Raw genomic sequence first — 19,088 nt, 5'->3', positions numbered from 1 at the left:
AAGAGTTTCATAGGTAAAAGTGAGGTTATAGGCCAACCTACAATCATACTCACTTAAGAGTCAACTACTTGAGAAAATAAGAAATTATTATTGTTATTATAAACAATTTCTATATTATTTCAATTACACGGAAATTATAAAAATAATTTAATATCTAAAATAAATAAAATATCATTAATAATGGTGTAGTCTAAGCAATAGACAAAATGATTTTTTTTCACAACATTTTCCTCATTAATTTTAACCAAAATTCGATAGAGATATTTAAAAACTTGAGTTTAAGCTGTTTAATTTGCAGAATTCGAGTGCCCCAAGGGTTTTTAGGGTGCTGAATCTTTTATGCATTCAAAAAATTGTATTTTAAACAACAAAAAATCACGATCTTGCTTGAAATTGTATTGATGGATTCCAATGAAAAAGACTAAACCTAAGTCCACTATAAGTTAGACTATGCCATTAATAATTATATGTGATTATAAAAAATATTATTTAATTTCACAATTTAAAAAATAAATAAAATAATATAAATATCTAAATAATTGATTTTAATTTTTCCCATAATATCTTTCATACTCTTTACAAATCACACATTGCAATGGATGATTTGTTTGGATTCATTTCGTCTCAAAGTGGACTTTATTACCACTATATCTAACAAATTAAGGCTACAACAATCATCCATATATTATAAATATCAAAGAATCTTAGGCTCCAACAAATAAAATGGAGCTTTAACATTTGTGATTCGTGATCGAGTATAATTTCTCCCTACGCTTGTTGTAAGTTCCAAGATATATGTGTGTGTGTGTGTGTGCGCGTGTGGATGGTTCATGAACTCTAGAGATCGGTGATCACTACGTCCACAAAAATGCTATTCTAGGTAGATCCACCTTAAGGGATCACCTCCCACTAGCTCAATCGCGGAGCCTAACCTTAAGCATCAAGGAGATTTGAACTTGTGACCTCTCGATAACGAGGTGCTTTAACAACCCAAGAGATTCATATTAGAACAAACCTGATGAAAATTTAAGGTGTTTTAAGTAAAGACATTTGAACATTTAACAAGGAACATAACATGTATAATTAACCCTGCTAGTCTCATTTACTAAAGCTTGAATTGTAACTGAATCTATTGATGAGTTTACACTCCAATCTTTCAATTTATGAGTAATCAAATAGTATTCTTCACTTAAAATATTAAGAATAAAATTACAAATATACTTTTGAAATTATGTAAATCACTTGCTTTACATCTGAAAATTTAAATTTTTGATAAGCTTTCTAAAAACACAAACCATTTTCACTAATCCTTAGACATCCACCAAACAATCTAATAATCTTATTTCCTTTTTGAAAGATTAACAAATATGGCCATACTCATACACATATAGAAAAAATGTTTATATAAAATCATTAAATAAAGTAAGGACTTGAAACTTATATAAAATCATTAAATAAAGTAAGGGCTTCAAACATAGAGGTTACAAAAACCCACACCTACATTTAACTTCAAAAGAAAGCTAATTGGTTTGTATTGTACAATTTGAGAACAAGCTCAAGCATCTAAATGTTTCTTATTAAAAAAAATACTAAGAAAATTACCATGAGTCAATTAGCATAAAATTAATTAACAATACATCATAATTCTTACCATAAAATAATAAAAAATCTAAAACCTGAGTCAATTAACACAAATTAGTTAGCCATACATGATAATTTTTACAATAAAATAATAAAAACTCTCTCCTTAGTTTAGGTCTCATTAATCTCTACCCGACAAAATCATTAGCATGCAACAGAGTGATAGGATTATAAACATCTTGCGCCATATAACTTAAAAATTATGTGTTTTCATAACAAACATTATTCAATCACATAATTATGATGCATGTTGAAAACATTAATCAATTTCATAATTCTAATGAGCCTTAAATTATTCGAAATTCTTAATATTCCAAAGCATTATAATTTATTTATATTTTTATGAAAGGTGGGTCGTGTCATTGTTAAAATTTGACGATAAGTCGCATGGTTTTTAAGGCGCGTGGTGGAGTTCGTGTTGTTTTGTAAAGCCTGTTTGAAAAAGCCATAACGGCTATATTGAAAAAAGCAACAAATATAATCACCCGCTCTCCATTCGAACTGTGGTGAATTTGGAGGGAGGATTTGGCCGGGAGAGGTTTCGTCTGAACCTGATGCCATGTGATGTACACAGAACAGGGGCTTTCGTTGGTTGTCTATGGCGAGCAGAGTGTGAATTTTACTTTTTTGTTTATTTTTTGTTCGGTTTTTGTTTTTAAATATTTCTGGAGGTTGCCACCGATTCACTGGTTATGACCTTTTGTTGTTGCCATATATTTTGGTTTTTTTTGGTTCTGCGTTTTTTAAAATAATTTCTGTTCTTCTTTTGCATTTTAATAAGCATGGCCATGCTATTTGTGGTTTTGGTATCTGGTCCTTTTTCCCTATTTGTTTATCAATTTTTTCATGATTTTATTCCTTTGAATTTAATGGATGTGAAACGAAGACTGCCCAATTTAGCCCAGCCGGCACAGGTGAAGGTAGGTATGGTTAGATTCATTTATTTCCTTTTAGGTGAATTTGTAAATTGTGGTTGTTTACATTAAATCTTGTCAGAGGTGCTATAATTGTAGGATATGGCCGTAGCAAAACCCTCTGGATTATGCTCGCACGGCAACGGCTATGACAGGGAAAAAGAATTAGCTCTGGCATCTTTTACCTAATGCCAGTGCGAAACCACTGATGAAGCTTACAGGTGTTAAGGTATGAAACGGTATACAAGCCCTGCATGAAAATCTCTTTATATTATTATTATTTAAACTTATGGATGAGGATTCTCAAAATTGGTGGAACAGGGGTTTACACAGCTTCAGACGTCCGGGATACATTATGGATGATGCCGGAAACTGCTTTAACGGGCCCAAACTGAAACACCTAATTCGGGAAAATGGCGTAGAGAAGAGTGTCTGTAACAAATTTGCAGATATTTCTGCCGGCTTCATGGGTGAAGATTCGAGACCGCCATGGAGAAAGGCACGTTCACCGCACCACACGCAGGTTGGGCACACGTTCCACAATAATAGCGCACACAGTGGCATAACAAATGCGAAACTGCAAGATGCAAAATACCCAAATGTCAATTTGGCTGTTAATGACAGGTGTCAACGTTAGAATGAAAAGGACGACGAAAGTCTGTTCCAAAGGAAGGCCTATCGGCCTAACTAGCAATTGTCCCAAAAGGTACAAAGAGAGGCCGATAGGATTATTAAATTAGAATTGTTGAATTTCTCTAGAAGAGATGTTGGTTCAAGCCTAACGGATGAGCAATTTGAGCTAGCTAAAGGCCTTACTAATTACACTATTGTTTGGGTCTTGAAATCTGGAGCGACTTTGCTTGAACTTTTCTGTCTCAAGGAAAGTATGTTAGGAGATTTTTGAAAACGTTCAGAAAGGATCAGTGCAAAGACGCATCGGTGCCTTTACAACAGAATACTAGACTTCAAAATAATTATGGTTCTAAGAGTTCGATGCAACACTGTATAGAAAACTAGTTGAGAGTCTAATTTACTTGACTACCAGTAGGCCCGATTTGGCTTTTGCAGTCAATTTATTGAGCCAATTCATGTCAAAGCCCCTTGAGAATCATTGGGTTGCAGCGAAAGGCGTCTTAAGGTATCTTCAAGGAACCTTAGACTTTGGTATTAAATATACTAATTCGTTTGATGTTAGATTGACAGGATTCTCAGACTCGGGTTGGGTCGGAAATATAGATGACCAACAATCCATAACAAGTTATGCATTCAACATTGGGTTCGGGGTTATTGAATTGAGCAGCGACAAGAAGAACAATGTATCCTTATCTTCAGCTGAAGCAGAGTATCAAACAATGTGAGGAGCAACATGTGCGGCAGTTTCATTGAACCAGGATGTTAAAGAAGAACAAAAGGATGCAACAGTTATCAGGTGTGACAACTAGAGCTCAATCAAACATGCAAATAATCCAGTGTTTCATAAAAACACCAAGCATATTGATACATAGTTTCACCTTGTTAGTGAGAAGGTTCAGTAAAAGGAAATCCATATTGAATATTGTAATACTTGTGATGATGTTGTAGACATTTTTACTAAGCCTCTTGTAAGAATTAAATATGAGTTATTTAGAGAGATGTTAAGAGTGCTATGGAACCCTTTCTCCATTAAAAGGTAGTGTTAAAATTAATGGACAAATGTATTCTTGGAGAGAGTTTGTTCATTAGTTTCATGTGAGACTTGGATTAGGAATTTGTTCCTACATTCCAGGTGGTTGTTCTAACTTCCTTATTTGATTGTAAACTATATATTCTTGATTTTTAGTGAGAAGATCGTAGATCGTTCCGCTAGAGGCAGTCTCCAAGTGAAGCTCCTCACCTGAGATTTGCTATGTTTAATGAATAAATTCTTTTTCTTCCATTTTTTAACAATTACTTCCATAAGTTGCACCGCCGAGTAACTGAATCTCCGATTTAGCTTCTTGCATAAACACTACCTTGTCACCTTGTAAGTAACGATGAAGAAGATATTTCAAGATATGTGTAAGTGTTTCTTATGTTTCCTTTTGGATAAAACTCATATTCTTTAGAGAAGCTCAAGAGGTCCTAAAAGAGAGAACCAACTATACCAAAAGGACGAGCTTAGAGATAGCTTGGTTAAGTATTGAAACAAGTTAAGGAGTAACTTGTTATTGCAATGTACAAGTGGACAAGGTAAAGTTCACAAAGAAACTATTGATAGTCATGACATGGGTTCAAGGAGAAGTCATAGTAGATGAAAATAAGATGCCAAAGTAAATGACATAAGAAGAAGGATGACTCAAAAGGAAGTTCACTGAGAAGTTGTTGAGATAAAAGTGCACCTGAATGTACTAATGTAACAAGAAGGTAAAGAAGACCAAATGTTTAATGGATTATGTGGAAGAAATTAAAGTGGCATAGGTTACAAGTGAAGTTGGAGCGTAGGTTTAATGCTTAATTGAATGATGAAGAGCTCACAACAACCTAGATGGAAGTTTACTTTTGTGAACTTAAACACAGAGCAATCCTTAGTAAAGATAAGGATGAAGAAGTTGATGAGATCCAAAGATATTGTGATTTTAAAACTAGTGAACTGTTGGCGAATACAAATCATGTAGTTGTAGATGATAAAGAGTTTCCTCATGAGGTAATAACAACGAAATTCCAATCAATGTAATTGTAAATGAAATTCTTATAAAAAAAAGAGACATCTATGAAAAAGGGGATGAAGAGAATGACAATAAGTAAAGAGACATCTATGAAAAAGGGGATGAAGAGAATGACAAACTTATTGCAAGCCTCATGAACTTTGCGGAAATATTTCAAATTAGCATGATGATTTGATGTCTGAAACATCAAACAAGGCCGCACAACCTTGTGATTTTAAATATGACATTTTTTTTTTGAAAGTTTGGTTGAGAATTAACTACAAAGTAACCCAAGATCCTTAGCATATTTAATTTTCACCATGATTTTAAATTGCAAATTAATAATTTGTATTCCTTTTGACACTCGTGCCTTCCATGTGATTTCTTCTAGAAATCATTTTCGTTAGTGGGTTGATGCTCTTGCATCAGACTTAATTATGATAAGACTGAAGCTTGGGCTAGTTTATTATGCATAGACAGTTATAAATTTCTGCACCTGAATTCCGACTTCTAATCAAAGCAATGTGATAAAATTTGATGCAAAGGAAGCGTATACTAAATATTAAAAAAAAAAAATGAAGTAAAGAACAATTAGCTAAACAGCTACAAGAATTTGTTTTCTTGATTTAATTGCAAGAACATATACAATAGATTCACGTGACCTTATTCAAGTATTTCACCAAATTTGTTTCCTCAATTTACAAAAGCCTCATAAAGAGCTAAATACCATGGACAAACGCGTTGGATTTATGAGAATGTGTGAGAAACAAACCATGCGAATATTTTTCATTACTTCATATATGCCATTCAATTCCACCAGCTGGAGGAGGAGATCTCTGAGTCCCTTTACATTTTTCGTCATGTGAACAATTAACAGTGATAAAGATTTAATGAAAATGTGAGAAAATGTTTCTTCATAACATCAGATATGTCTTTGAACAAAAATAAAATCCACGAGAAGTGTCTTTTTCTGAAATTCGATCTCCGTTTTATAGTTTTGCGGTTTGTAAAATCTTTCCCAGAATATTTAAACCTTCCGCGCGAGCTTGAAGATCTTCTTTCTTTGCACTCTTATCTTGCAACACCGTGTGGCACACATAGGAGAGGGTCTTATCTTGCAACACGATCTGGCAAACGTGTGAGAGAGTGTGTTCAATGTCAGGCACATTTACTTTCCAAAGTGAGTTAACAATCAATTCTTTGTTGGACTGTAAAAATGCTCCAAAATCGGCTTCACTGTAATTCTCCCCCGTACTCCGCTGCTCTTTGATATCTTCTAATAACTGCAACAGAGCAAAAGCACCTGTTCCCGCTGTTTCTGAGCCATTCGGCTATAAATGACAAACCCAAATATAAGTCTCCGTTCTTTCCAAGTTCCTTCGCCGCTTCTCTTTCATACATGTAACCAATTGTCTGCAGTATACTGTTTCCATTAGCTGCACTGCCCAGCAATTTTAACGTCAGATTTAGCTTCTTCTATAAACCCACCCTTCTCACCTTGTACGTACGGATAAAGACAATCTTTCAAAACCTGTGCAAGATTTTCTTCTCTTTCCTCTTGTACTTTCCTGTTATCCGTGTGCTCGCCTTCAGTAAAGATCTTCTCAAAAGAAGCCATAGAAGCAATTGTGAGGTGGCCTATATAGTCTTCAAATAACTTGCTTCCAAACAACATCGCAAAGACTGTTGCTGCCTCTATTATTGTTTCCATTGATACACCTGCATTTCCATGTGCTGGATCGCTGGGAACATGGTAAGCTTCTCCTAATGCCTGAAAATTTTGTGCCACCTGAGCATCATTTGTATTTTTAAGAGGAAAAACCTGCCTGGCCTTCATGTAATAAGCATTCTTGATCTCTGCTTCAGTGGTCGTCGCACTCACTGCGAGTATGTCGTAGTAACCAGTTTCCTTAACCAGTGCTAAAAGTCTGCAGCAGATTCCAGAGTTCTGGCAGAATCAGATGACAAAATCGATGTCCACCGGGAGATCTGGTTGTTCATGATGCATACTCTGACGGGTGCATGGCATCCAGAAAATCTTGCGTTTTGTGAAAACGAGCACCCCGTCTTTTTGTGTTTTCTTGGTTTTCCGATTGATATTTAGTTTGCAGCTTTACCAGAATAAACTTGAGGGTGAGATTCCTAAGAATATTCGTACGATGGCCTTACGAGGCCAAGGCCCTGTTAGATTATTCTTAGATACATCCAGAAGCTGAAGTTCCCTCAAATCCCCAATAGAAACAGGAATCCTCCCCTGTAAATTACACTCCATCAGCCACAGATTCTGTAGCTTAGTCAATTTTCCAATCTCCACAGGAATAGGACCACTTTCAAACGGATTAAGGGCCAGATTCAGCTCCAGCAAGTTTGTCAGATTGCCTAGAAATCCAGGAATAGTCCTACCCAACAAATTGGAAAAGAGATTAAGTATCTGCAACTTCCTCAACTGGCCGAAGGCAGGGGGAATGGGCTCAGTAAAATTATTGCCTGAAGAGAGCCTACTAGATAATGCTGAGACAAATCCAAGCGCGTCAGATTAGTACAGTCGGCGAGATCCTTTGGGACTTCCCCCTTGATTTCATTGTTGGCAAATGAGAGGACTGTGAGATATCTCAGGCTGCAGACTTTTGATGGAAACGGCCCTGCGACCAGAAAATTGTCAAATTCTAATCTCACAACATGCCCTTCTCTGTCACAGTGGACGCCATTGAAGGCACATGGAGAATCGCTGCTAACTTTAAACTACTTTCAGAGTAATTTGTAATGGTTTGTTCAGGGATTACAGGAATACGTGCCCTTCTCTGTCACAGTGGACGCCATTGAAGGCACATGGAGAATCGCTGCTAACTTTAAACTGCTTTCTCAGTAATTTGTAACGATTTGTTCAGGGATTACAGGAATTTGTAACAAATTTGCGGATATTTCTGTCGGCTTCATGTAGTGGGTGAAGATTCGAGACCGCCATCATTATGGAGAAAGGCGTTGGCATAACAGTTTTCCGTTTTGCGAGACCCGGGCAATAGAACTCGCGCCAGCTGCAAAGATCCTCAGTTGATACCATGACAAGTAATTGAAGAAGACGCTGAATGCTCGCTGAATGGCATAGATGCCAGGTGTCAACATCTGAAAGAAAAGGACGACGAAAGTCCCTTTCAAAGGAAGGCCTATCGGCCTAATTATAAAAAAATATTATTTAATTTCACAATTTAAAAATAAAATAAAATAATATAAATATCTAAGTAATTGATTTTGATTTTTGCCATAATATCTTTCAGACTCTTTACAAATCACACATGGCAATGGATGATTTGTTTGGATTCATTTCATCCCAAAGTGGACTTTATTACCACTATATCTAACAAAATAAGCCTACAACAATCATCCATATATTATAAATATTAAAGAATCTTAGGCTCCAACAAATAAAATGGAGCTTTAACATTTGTGATTTGTGATCGAATATAATTTCTCCCTACGCTTGTTGTAAGTCCCAAGAGATATATATATATATATAAGTCCCAAGATATATATATATATATATATATATATATATATATATATATATATATATATATATATATATATATATATATATGGATATGGATGGTTCATGAAATCTAGAGATCGATGATCACTACGTCCACAAAAATGCTATTCTAGGTAGATCCACCTTAAGGGATCACTTCCCACTGGCTCAACTGTGGAGCCTAACCTTGAGAGCATCAAGGAGATTTGAACTTGTGACCTCTCAATAAAGAGGTGCTTTAACAACCCAAGATATTCATATTAGAACAAACCCGATGAAAATTTAAGGTGTTTTAAGCAAAGACAATTGAACATTTAACAAGTAACATAACATGTATGATTAAACCTGCTAGTTTGATTTACTAGAGCTTGAATTGTAACTGAATATATTGATGAGTTTACACTTCAATCTTTCAATTTAAGAGTAATCAAATAGTATTCTTCAGTTAAAATATTAAGAATAAAATTCCAAATATACTTTTGAAATTATGTAAATCACTTACTTTACATCTTAAAATTTAAACTTTTGATAAGCTTTCTAAAAACACAAACCATTTTCACTAAGCCTTAGACATCCACCAAAAAACTGTAAGGCTTGATATTATAATTTACAAATATTTCTAACAGTATATGCCTGTCCATTTAAATTCATTCCTATTTAAATTCATTTCTAACATACTGTATTTACAATTTCATAAAATTTCATTTCTAGCAGAATGTACAGAATATACCTTCCAATTTATGACTAAACAAATCAAATTAGATGTATGTACTTACCTGGTTTTTCTGAGTTGGTGTCGGTTCCTGGATGATGTTGGATGATGTTGTTCTCCGGATACCAAACCAACCAATTTCCTCCCAGCCTGTCTGGGATCGGTCTTTCCGGACCCCAAACCCAAAAGGCTTCAAAAGTGAAACCTTTTGGCCCCCGTGCCCAAAACTTCCAAGAACAGGTCTCAATTTTCCTAGATCTATATCTGGAGCCCCAAAGCTCATTCGTTATTTCACATTTCTCTCCCAGATTCTCCATTTGCTTCCTTCCCAAATTTCCATCCCGCAATCTCCATCCCACCGTCCTCCCCCCTTCTCCTCTTAGATTTTCTTATATAGGAAAGGATCCTTCCCTCCGAAGAAATCCCACCCTTTTTTCCTCCAATCAACCTTGTCCTTATCCTTTTAAATTCTCATTACTCCATTCGGTTATCTTTATTGTACATTAAATCATATTCTTATTTAAATATATAATAAATGGTATTTTGATCTTTATCGCTTCAACCGACTTTGGGAAGAGGATCTTTTTTTAAAAGTACTTAACATGACATGCCAAAGGATAAGTTAATTAACCTGGGCCTAATAATATTTATTTATTTATTATTTAATTAAAATGTTATTAATGAAAATGAATTAATATATATATATATTTTTTTTGACTTTAACGGTTAGATTTTTATTTAAAAGGCGGCAAAACAGCTGCCGCTTGCATTTACATTGGATTGAGTTTCTCAATTTCATTTCTCTCTGAGTTCATGAAGTCCACGATTCCATGATCAATCTTTGATTCAGGGTCGTCTTTTGGAGAAGCAACGCTGTATCTCTGCCGGATGGTTCTTTACCTTGATGTTACCAGCTGTTTCTGACAACCTGAGTATGCCTTTCTGGAGCCTTCCTCTAACTCTGTTGCCAGAGGAGCGAATCGGATATGAGCTATTTCCACTTGGGAGTATGAAAATCGTTTTCCATCTCTAGTCTTCATTCTAACCTTCCAACGCCTTGATTTTTGTCAAAGCAATTTCCCCTGGAGCAGAAAGAGCCGTGCGAAATGGGCAGCTGTCCGATTGAATGTACAGAGCCTGACGTCAAAATTTTGCGTTGCTGAAACACCACGAGCGGCGTTGCTGAAACACCAGTTTCAGCAACTGATAAAATAACTGTGTTGCTGAAACACCATTTCCAGCAAGCAAATTTCTGGGTTTTCTGTGTTAAAACAGAATTACTGGTTAATCCGATTATGGGATGATGCAGAGAGAATCTTCCAAGTTGACTGATAGGGTTCTTTGGCTTCTGGCAGCTCCAAGGTTGGCTTCAAAATCAGCTTGAGTATTAAGCTGCCTCATAATGTGGAAGAAAGAGATTTTCTGAAACTTAGCCAGCATGGGTCTTATTTTCTTTAGAATTCGACCTAAATGGATCTGCCACTGATTCGAAGGAGAATTCATTGCTTGAATGATGAGCCGAGAGTCTCCAAAGACCGTCAATGTTTGAATGTTCCATTTTAGAGCCAGAGTCAGCCCCTGCCACAAAGCTAGAGCCTCAGCTCTATTATTTGATTCGATTCCCAGACCCCAATGGTACTTGAGTAAAGTAGACCCATCGGGTTTCAGCAGCACTCCACCTCCACCCGCAGCTCCTGGATTGCCTTTAGAGGCCCCGTCGAAGAAAATACAATGGTCATCTAGTGCCGATCTCCACTTTAGAAATTCCTGTTCTTCCATACGGATTTCCCACTTAGCATGGCAAGTGGTTGGAATAGTAGGGATGGGTTGATTATTTGGAACGATTTCTTTTAGCCACAGCTCCTCCTCATTGTCCAGCTTTACTTCATTCCTTAGGGTTGGCTTAGCTTCCAAAGTCTCTCCCAATAAAGCTTTAATTTTGGATATAACATTGTTTACAGTGCAGATTTCTCCTCTGAAGATTCTGTTGTTCCTTTCCAGCCATAATTTCCAACATATGTATTTAGGGGTCCACATCCAAGCAGTCCTAAGGAGGTTTTTATTGTTGGTGCAGATTGGAGGTAGCTTGGCCCACTCGTAGAACAGGGATGGCACACTTCTTGGTAGCTCAATCTTGTCCACCCTTGAACTCAGGACCCCTTTCCAGACTGCCTTGGCAAAGGGGCACAGCAGCAACAGGTGATCAGCTGTTTCTTCCTCTGATATACATAATGGACATCTGGAGGGCCCTTCCATTCCCCGTTTTCTCAGGTTGTCTCCTGTGAGAATACTATTATGAGCAAGTGTCCAGCAGAAAAAGTCTATTTTAGGGAGAGAAGGAAAGTTCCATATGAATTTCCATTGCGTTGGGTCTGGAGGGACATTCGGGACAGCAATTAAACTTTTGTATCCTTCAGCTACCGAGTAGGAGCCAGTATGGGAGCCCCACCCTCTTTTATCCTTGGCTGTTGCTGATAATGGTGATTTCCCTTGCAGATTGTCTAACAGTAAAGAAGCTTCAGATTGCAAATGGTGTGGTACCTCCCCGAGATTCCAGCTGTCCCATCTTCTTTCAGCATCCTCCGTCCAGTTGGTTATGTCCCATAGAGTTTCCTTGTTGTTGGAATGCAGCCATAGCTTGATATTTGCCAAGCCTTTTATATGATGAAGAGGCTGGTCTCCAAGAATCTGATCATTCCAAATTCTTATTTTTTTCCCATTACCTGGGATCCAATAGAGGTTGGGGCTGAAGTTGTCCAGAGCAGCGATACAAAGTTTGGATATTGGGGAGCCTTTGGAATTTTTTGGAGGAAGATCAAGACATCTCAATCGTTGACCTTGAAAGTATTTCTTCCACAGCACTTTCTTGCTCCAGCTTATTTTTCCTGCCACAATATTTTTGAGCCAAGAGCGAGATTTTGGGCAGCCGAGTCTCTAATTTGCAGACCTCCTTCTATGAAAGGTTTCTTAATGGTATCCCAATTTACTAAATGAAGCCTTCTTTCGTTGTTTTTTCCCCCTTCCCACAGAAATCTTCTCAGCATACCATCCATTTTACTGAGAAAGGTTTTGGGGGCGAGGAGAATGGAATGCTGAAACAGAGGCATGCTTGTTAAGACAGATTTTATAAGGATAATTTTCCCAGCAGTGTTCAGCCAGGAGGCTCCCCAGGCATTAATTCTGAGTTTGAGCTTGTCCAAAAGGGGCATCCAATGGGAAACTTTGGGGATGGATCTGAAAATTGGGATCCCAAGATATTTGAAAGAATCCCAGTCTTGACAGATTTTCATTTCAAGAAGCCTAGCTATATCAGCAAGGTTTTTAGCTGAGCAATTCCAGCCATAGATTGTACTTTTTGAGTAGTTAATCTTGCTGCCGGATGCTTCCTTATAGATGTCCAGTTCCTTTTTGAAAGAATTGGCCGAAATAATACTCGCTCCACCTAGTAGCAGAGTATCGTCGGCAAATTGAGCATGGTTTATTTCTTTGACATTTTGCACCATTCTGAGACCTGGCAGAATTTGGATTTGCTGACAGTAGTCGAGCTGGAAGCTCAACACTGAGGCTTGTATGGCATAGAGAAGCGGGGACAGCGGACAGCCTTGCCTTAATCCCCTTGAAGCTGTAAAAAATTCAGTTGATCTTCCATTTACCAGCGGAGCAATCCAAGGAGAGGCGATGCAGGCTTTCACCCAATTTGTGAATTTTGTTGAAAAGCCCATTTTTGTCATAACTGCAAACAGGAAGTCATGCCTCACCCTGTCAAAGGCATTAGCAAGATCTAGTTTTATTACCATTCCTTTCTCTTTTCTCTGGACACTTGAATGTACTGCCTCTTGAACCAGTACAATATTATCCAGTATCTTTCTCCCTTTGATGAAGCCTCCTTGGTTCTCCGGTATGATGTCCGGCAATATATTCTTGAGGCGCATGGATATTATTTTGGTAATAAGTTTATAGCTAGTATTACACAACGAAATGGGGCGGAATCTACTGAACTCAGAAGCTCCTTTTTCTTTCGGAAGCAAAGCCAGGAAGGCTGAATTGGTGCTGCCTCCTATCTTAGTACAAAGTTGGGATTTCCTTACCATTCTCAGAAGGTCTTTGTTGATAATTGACCAGCAAGACTGAAAGAACCTGGCAGTGAACCCATCAGGCCCTGGCGCTTTATCCGGATCCATGCAATCCATAGCTTTCTTGAGCTCATCCATGCTGATCGGGGCAGTCAGCATATTATTGATGGGGTCTTGCACACAGAAGGGGATCAGATTGTACGGATATGCTTGGGGATCTATAGGCTGGTAATCAGGAGCTGAATAGAGATCTTTAAAAAAGGAGAATGCTGCTCTCTTTATGCCCTCAAAATCATTAACCACTGTATCTTGGAATCGGATTTCTGAAACATTTTTGTATTGCTTTCGGGCTTCGGCATGTTTGTGGAAGAAACTAGTATTTTTGTCGCCGGCTTGTAACCATAAGTTTCTAGATTTCTGTCTCCAATACTCCTCTTCGTCCCTACTGGCTTTATGAAAGGCTTTTTGTAACTCAACTTCTTTTTGGAGCAGACTTTGGGTAATATCTGAATTCTCCATTGAGGATTGGAGGGCAGCAAGATTTTCTATAGACTCTTTTCGATTGGCAGCAGGAGTTTTCAAAGCTTTTGCCCATTCCTTGAGCTTTCTCTTAAGAGCCCGCAATTTTTCTTCCCACACAAAGAAAGGGGAACCCTGAATTTTCCGGTTCCAGACTTCAGCAACCACCTCATTGAACCCCTCTTGCTGAATCCATAATGGGCTAAATCTAAATGGAATGGGTCCAAGAAATCTATCCACGGAGAGCTCCAGACTTATGGGTTTGTGGTCAGAGGTGCAGTTGGGCAGAATTTTGGATGAGGTCATTAGACCACTAGTGAGGAAGGAGGATTGGACAAGGAATCTGTCCAAGTGAGCTGCTATATGGCTGGGACCTAGTCTTTTATTAGACCAAGTATATTTCCCGGCTGAAGGTTTGATGTCCTCCAAATCCCAATCGTTCATGATGTCTTCTACCCATTCTCTGGCAGGGTCCCTTACAGGTGAACCACCTTTTTTCTCTTCAGCAGCTAGAGTAACGTTCAGATCCCCTGCAATAATGATATTTCCTGGATTGTGCAAAACAAGAAAGGACTGGAGCGAGTCCCAGCAAATTTTTTTCTCCGATGGCAAGACTAGAGCATAAAGGTTAAATAAACTTACTTGTTGACCAGAATCTTTGTGAAGGAGTTGAGTGAAAATCCAGTGCTGGCCACTTTCTTCTTGAATCAAGTCGTATTTGGAGCTGTCCCAGAAGGAGGCGATCCCACCAGAGGCACCTCTAGCACTGACAGCTCTTCCAGGGCCTTTGCTCTAGAATGTTTTGCTGGATTGGAGGAGAAGAGAGTCCTCCATCTTTGTCTCCTGGATGAGAAGGATTTCAGGCATATGCAACCTTACAATGTCTTTCAGGGCCTCTTCTTTCAGCCTGCTACCTAATCCTCTGCAATTCCAAGAGACGTATTTCATTATTTACTGGAGAGGGGGGGAGTGGCTCCTTTTGGAGCCTTGTTATTCTTGCGCCCGGATCTGGTATTCATCATTCCCTTGAGGGTTTTCTGGGAACCTTGGAGAACATCCATGTAGGTTTTCTCCTCTCTTTGTTTCTTCTTGGATTTTCGGCCCCTGGATGTTTTGATAGGAGAGATTTGAGAACTGTCTGATTCAGATTCTCTTTCTTCTGATTCTTCTCCTGATTCAGAGGCAAGACTAATGTGCTCGTCATCGCCTGCTTTTCCCCCTTGATCTGCCTTGGTTAGTTGGGGATTTGATTCTTCTTCGGATTCTTTCCTTTCCTTCGGCTGACCTTCAGTTTCTTCATGTTTCTCTGAGGCCTCCCCCTTTTCAGCTGTGGATGGGCCTTCGTTTGAGACTGGTTTGGTTTTGTCGTTGGGCTGGGGATTTCCCTTTGATTCTGTCTGCTTCTTCTCGTTTGGCTTTGAGACTACCTTTCCTTTTTTTATTTCCTTCCATCCTTCTTCTTCCTCTTTATCCCCTGATGGTGCTTTAGGGCAGTTTCGTTGAAAATGGCCATGTTCATGGCAGATCCTGCATTTAAATGGGAGTTGCTCGTAGTCTAGCTTCTGGTAGTGATGCCAATCTCCCACTGTCAACTTGATAGCTTCCGGTAGCCCAGCTTCGAGATCCACTTCCACGCATATTCTGGCGCAGGTGTATTGGCCCTTGTTATCAGCTTTATCGATGAATCTTCCCAGTCCATTTCCTATCTTTTGCAGTGCTTGGTAGCTCCAACAGTGTATTGGAAGATTGCGGAGCCGAACCCAAACAGGGATCTCCTTTGGGACATCGACTGAGGGGTCAAAGTCGGGTGTCCATTTATTCAGAAAGAGACCTTGGTTTCCCATGAAATATGGGCCATTTCTGAACACCAAATCTCGGTCTTCCTTGGTAGTGAATTCAAAGATGAAGTAGCCCCTTCCAATCGGGTAGCTGATTACATTGTTTGGGAGCAGGGGTCTCCAGTTTCTTTGCACCCATTCATCAGTCGATTTGGTTGTTGGCCATCGTCCCATAAACTGCCCTACTAAACCTCTGTCAGCCAGGGCAAGGGCGATTTTGATTGTCTGGTCTTCTGGCAGAGCAATTTCTGGGATTTCTTCTAATTTTTTGATAAACTTCGGAGCTTCAGGCTGCATTCGTTTTTTCCCTCTCTGCGTAAGGATCTTCTTGAAGGCTTCTGCAGGCGAAATCGGAGGGGTGGGAGAGGGCTCCGCACCCCCTGGAGCAGCCATGGCGGCGGCAGCTGGTCGTAAACCTAGCAGAACGCATTCCCTATCTCGCGCGCGTTTTGAAAATGAATTAATATATTATAAATAAGGTATTAATTAATTATTTTACTATTTAATTTATTTCCCATACATAAACACTTCATATAATTAAATTGGTATGAATACTACTACAGTGCTTTCAATAATTAATTCATTTTTTTCTTCTACTTGGGAATTTTCATAATAAGTTAGTATGCATACTAGCGCAGTGCATGCAATGCATGCATATGTAGCTATCATATGCATGCCTCGTATACATGCTAATATTTTTATGTTACTTGTAAGTTGAAATGGGTCGTTACATACACCCCTCCTTCAAAACACTTCGTCCCGAAGTTAGAGTTTATATAGTATATCGGTAATTACTTTAGTGTTTAGTATAATCATGTAAGGATTGCGTTCCGCGATTGAATACTTATTTGTAATGAAAAGAATTTTAAAATTTGTTTTGAACATTCATGCTCTGCCCCAACAGAGTTCCCAAGCTATTCTATAATCATCCTATCCTTCCTAATCTCTTCCACTCCCATCCTATCCGTCCTCTACTGGATTATGCCATGGCATCGGCTATACCGATCTAACCATTCATAAACCTCAAGGGTGATAGCGTCGATTGTATCGACCTATATATTTTGTAGGCATCCGGCAGTCATCATCACACGTCTAGGGGAGCGTAACTCGCACAGTCCTCCCATGACTCCAGGTTTTGGAGGATAAACGGTGGGCAACACCTCCACCCCTCCTAGTTGGATCAAGCTGAACACCCTATCATGGAACCTGATTGAGCCTCAATTGTTCTTGAAGGTTTTGTCATCACGTGATTGGTTTGGTATCGGGATTTAACCAGAGCTTGTATAGCGTATCAGGGTGATGAAAACATCTGCAACATAAATACTTGTCCACACATCATAACATATGCATTGATATATTCATAAAATATATTCAAATAACCCTTTCCTAGTATTTTATATTTTGTTGATACCTATGGTATATATTTTAAGTTTATATGACATACATGGCTATGTCTAGCTGATATACCTACAATTAACTTTCACATCAAAATAGTAAAGTGTGATCACTATTATTATATCCATTTTATCAATGATAGGAAATCTATGGTTTTTCATCAAAGTCACACATGCTCATAAGTAAGACATCATATGTAGAAATTTCATCCTAACATAATTTATGTGGGCATCCATGAATCAACAATACATGCAGATTTAAGTAACATACATAATAAACCATAATAATTTGAAATAACATACTCCTATGTATCTTTTCGTAGCTATGGAAAATTTCAAAATGACAGTCTCGAGAATATGGCTAATAAAGTAAAGATAAAATAAAGCTTAATCTATTATACACTTTTCCTATAATGATATTGCTAATAAATTTTATATTTAATTTTATATTCTTTATGTATTAACGCTTATTATCCTTATCATGTTGTACCAAGTTTTCCCTATACAACAATCACTTCAGCTATCTTTCATGTATCAATTATCATATTATAAGCCCTTTAGACACCCTTCTGTACTGCTATCTTGTAGCTTATTTGACTTTTACTTCACTTTGCAATTAGTGTTATTTGTTAACATTACTCCCTATTTCCACACACACACACATATATATATATTTTTACTTGATGATTGCTTTCTTTTTCTTCATTTTCCTTTGACCTTGTTATTTATGATTCTCCTTATCTCTTCAATTACCATAGAGTATACATTAGTTTATTGTTTATTTATGCCCTCATTGCTTTTTATATTTACTTTAACTATTAAAGATATACTCTATATTCTTTTATATTTTGTAACATATTTATTTTCACTCTACTTTTATATATATAGTTCCCTGGAAATCATAGTTATATGTCATACTATTATAAATTTGTTCCTTTCCTAATTTTCACTTTCATTTTTATTTGGGTTATTTATTATTCCACTATGTTTTATGCACACCCTGATTTAATATTGAAATTATGAAATATTCGTCTATATATATATATATATATATATATTTCATTCCCTGAAATCTCTCACATGTGTGTTTCGTCTTTATAGAATGTAAAAATAAAATAATGACCTTTGTTAATCTTTTATTTATCAAAATACTCATTTTAATCCTAAAGACTAATGAGCCAAATTTATTCACCTTTTCTTTTATTTACTTTAATACTAATTGCTTACAATACATTGAAGTCACCTTATACTACTTTTACTTTCATTTCTACTTTATTGCTTTATAATATTTAAAATTAATTACTTAATTACTTACTTACCATATTAAATTATTTTATTATTATTATTTTCTTGGCTACTTCTCACTCGTGGCTGAAAATCCACCTATTCTTCACTAGATTAACATCTTTCATTTAATATGTGAATGGATTTCTATTATGAAAACTAAGGATAATCACCCATTTGCATTAGGTTGTCATTCTTATCCAAGTTAGAATTGGCGAGAATCCATGATTAATGCCATGTGAACATTTGAAACCTTTACTTGGGATCCATATTTCACAATTCTTATTTATTTACTTATTTATTTTCTTGGAAAGAGAAAATTCGAGCTTCGTAATTCATTAAATAACGCGATAATCTGTTCATATATATAATAATAAAGTCACAACTCAATCTTCTCTGGACAAGGCCTGATTCATTCTGTGTACTTTATACAATCTTCTACTTAATTTTGTTCTCCTAGTTCACTAGTTCTTTTGAATTATTATTATTATTATTATTATTATTTTTTTTTTTTTTTTTTAATT

At 37.2% G+C, this 19,088-nt stretch overlaps 1 protein-coding gene and 1 pseudogene across 1 annotated transcript; both read right to left on the bottom strand.

The window, feature by feature from the left end:
* Positions 1-6,207: 6,207 nt before the first annotated feature.
* LOC149201700 (chaperone protein dnaJ 10 pseudogene) lies at positions 6,208-10,496 on the bottom strand (annotated as a pseudogene).
* A 253-nt stretch (positions 10,497-10,749) lies between these two features.
* Positions 10,750-14,354, bottom strand: LOC149201699 (uncharacterized). The gene is made up of 3 exons (XM_089401333.1): positions 13,594-14,354; positions 12,515-13,215; positions 10,750-12,341 (listed from the first exon to the last, which is right to left on the bottom strand). Exons 1-3 carry the CDS (start codon positions 14,352-14,354, stop codon positions 10,750-10,752), a joined length of 3,054 nt encoding a protein of 1,017 aa, XP_089257459.1.
* Between the last annotated feature and the right edge of the window lie 4,734 nt (positions 14,355-19,088).

Source organism: Pinus tabuliformis, chromosome 2_1 (assembly GCF_031772625.1).
Source record: "Pinus tabuliformis cultivar Carrire ecotype Pingquan chromosome 2_1, CPIR1, whole genome shotgun sequence".
Taxonomy (NCBI): Eukaryota; Viridiplantae; Streptophyta; class Pinopsida; order Pinales; family Pinaceae; genus Pinus; species Pinus tabuliformis.
This window is presented reverse-complemented; position numbering and strand designations above follow the sequence as displayed.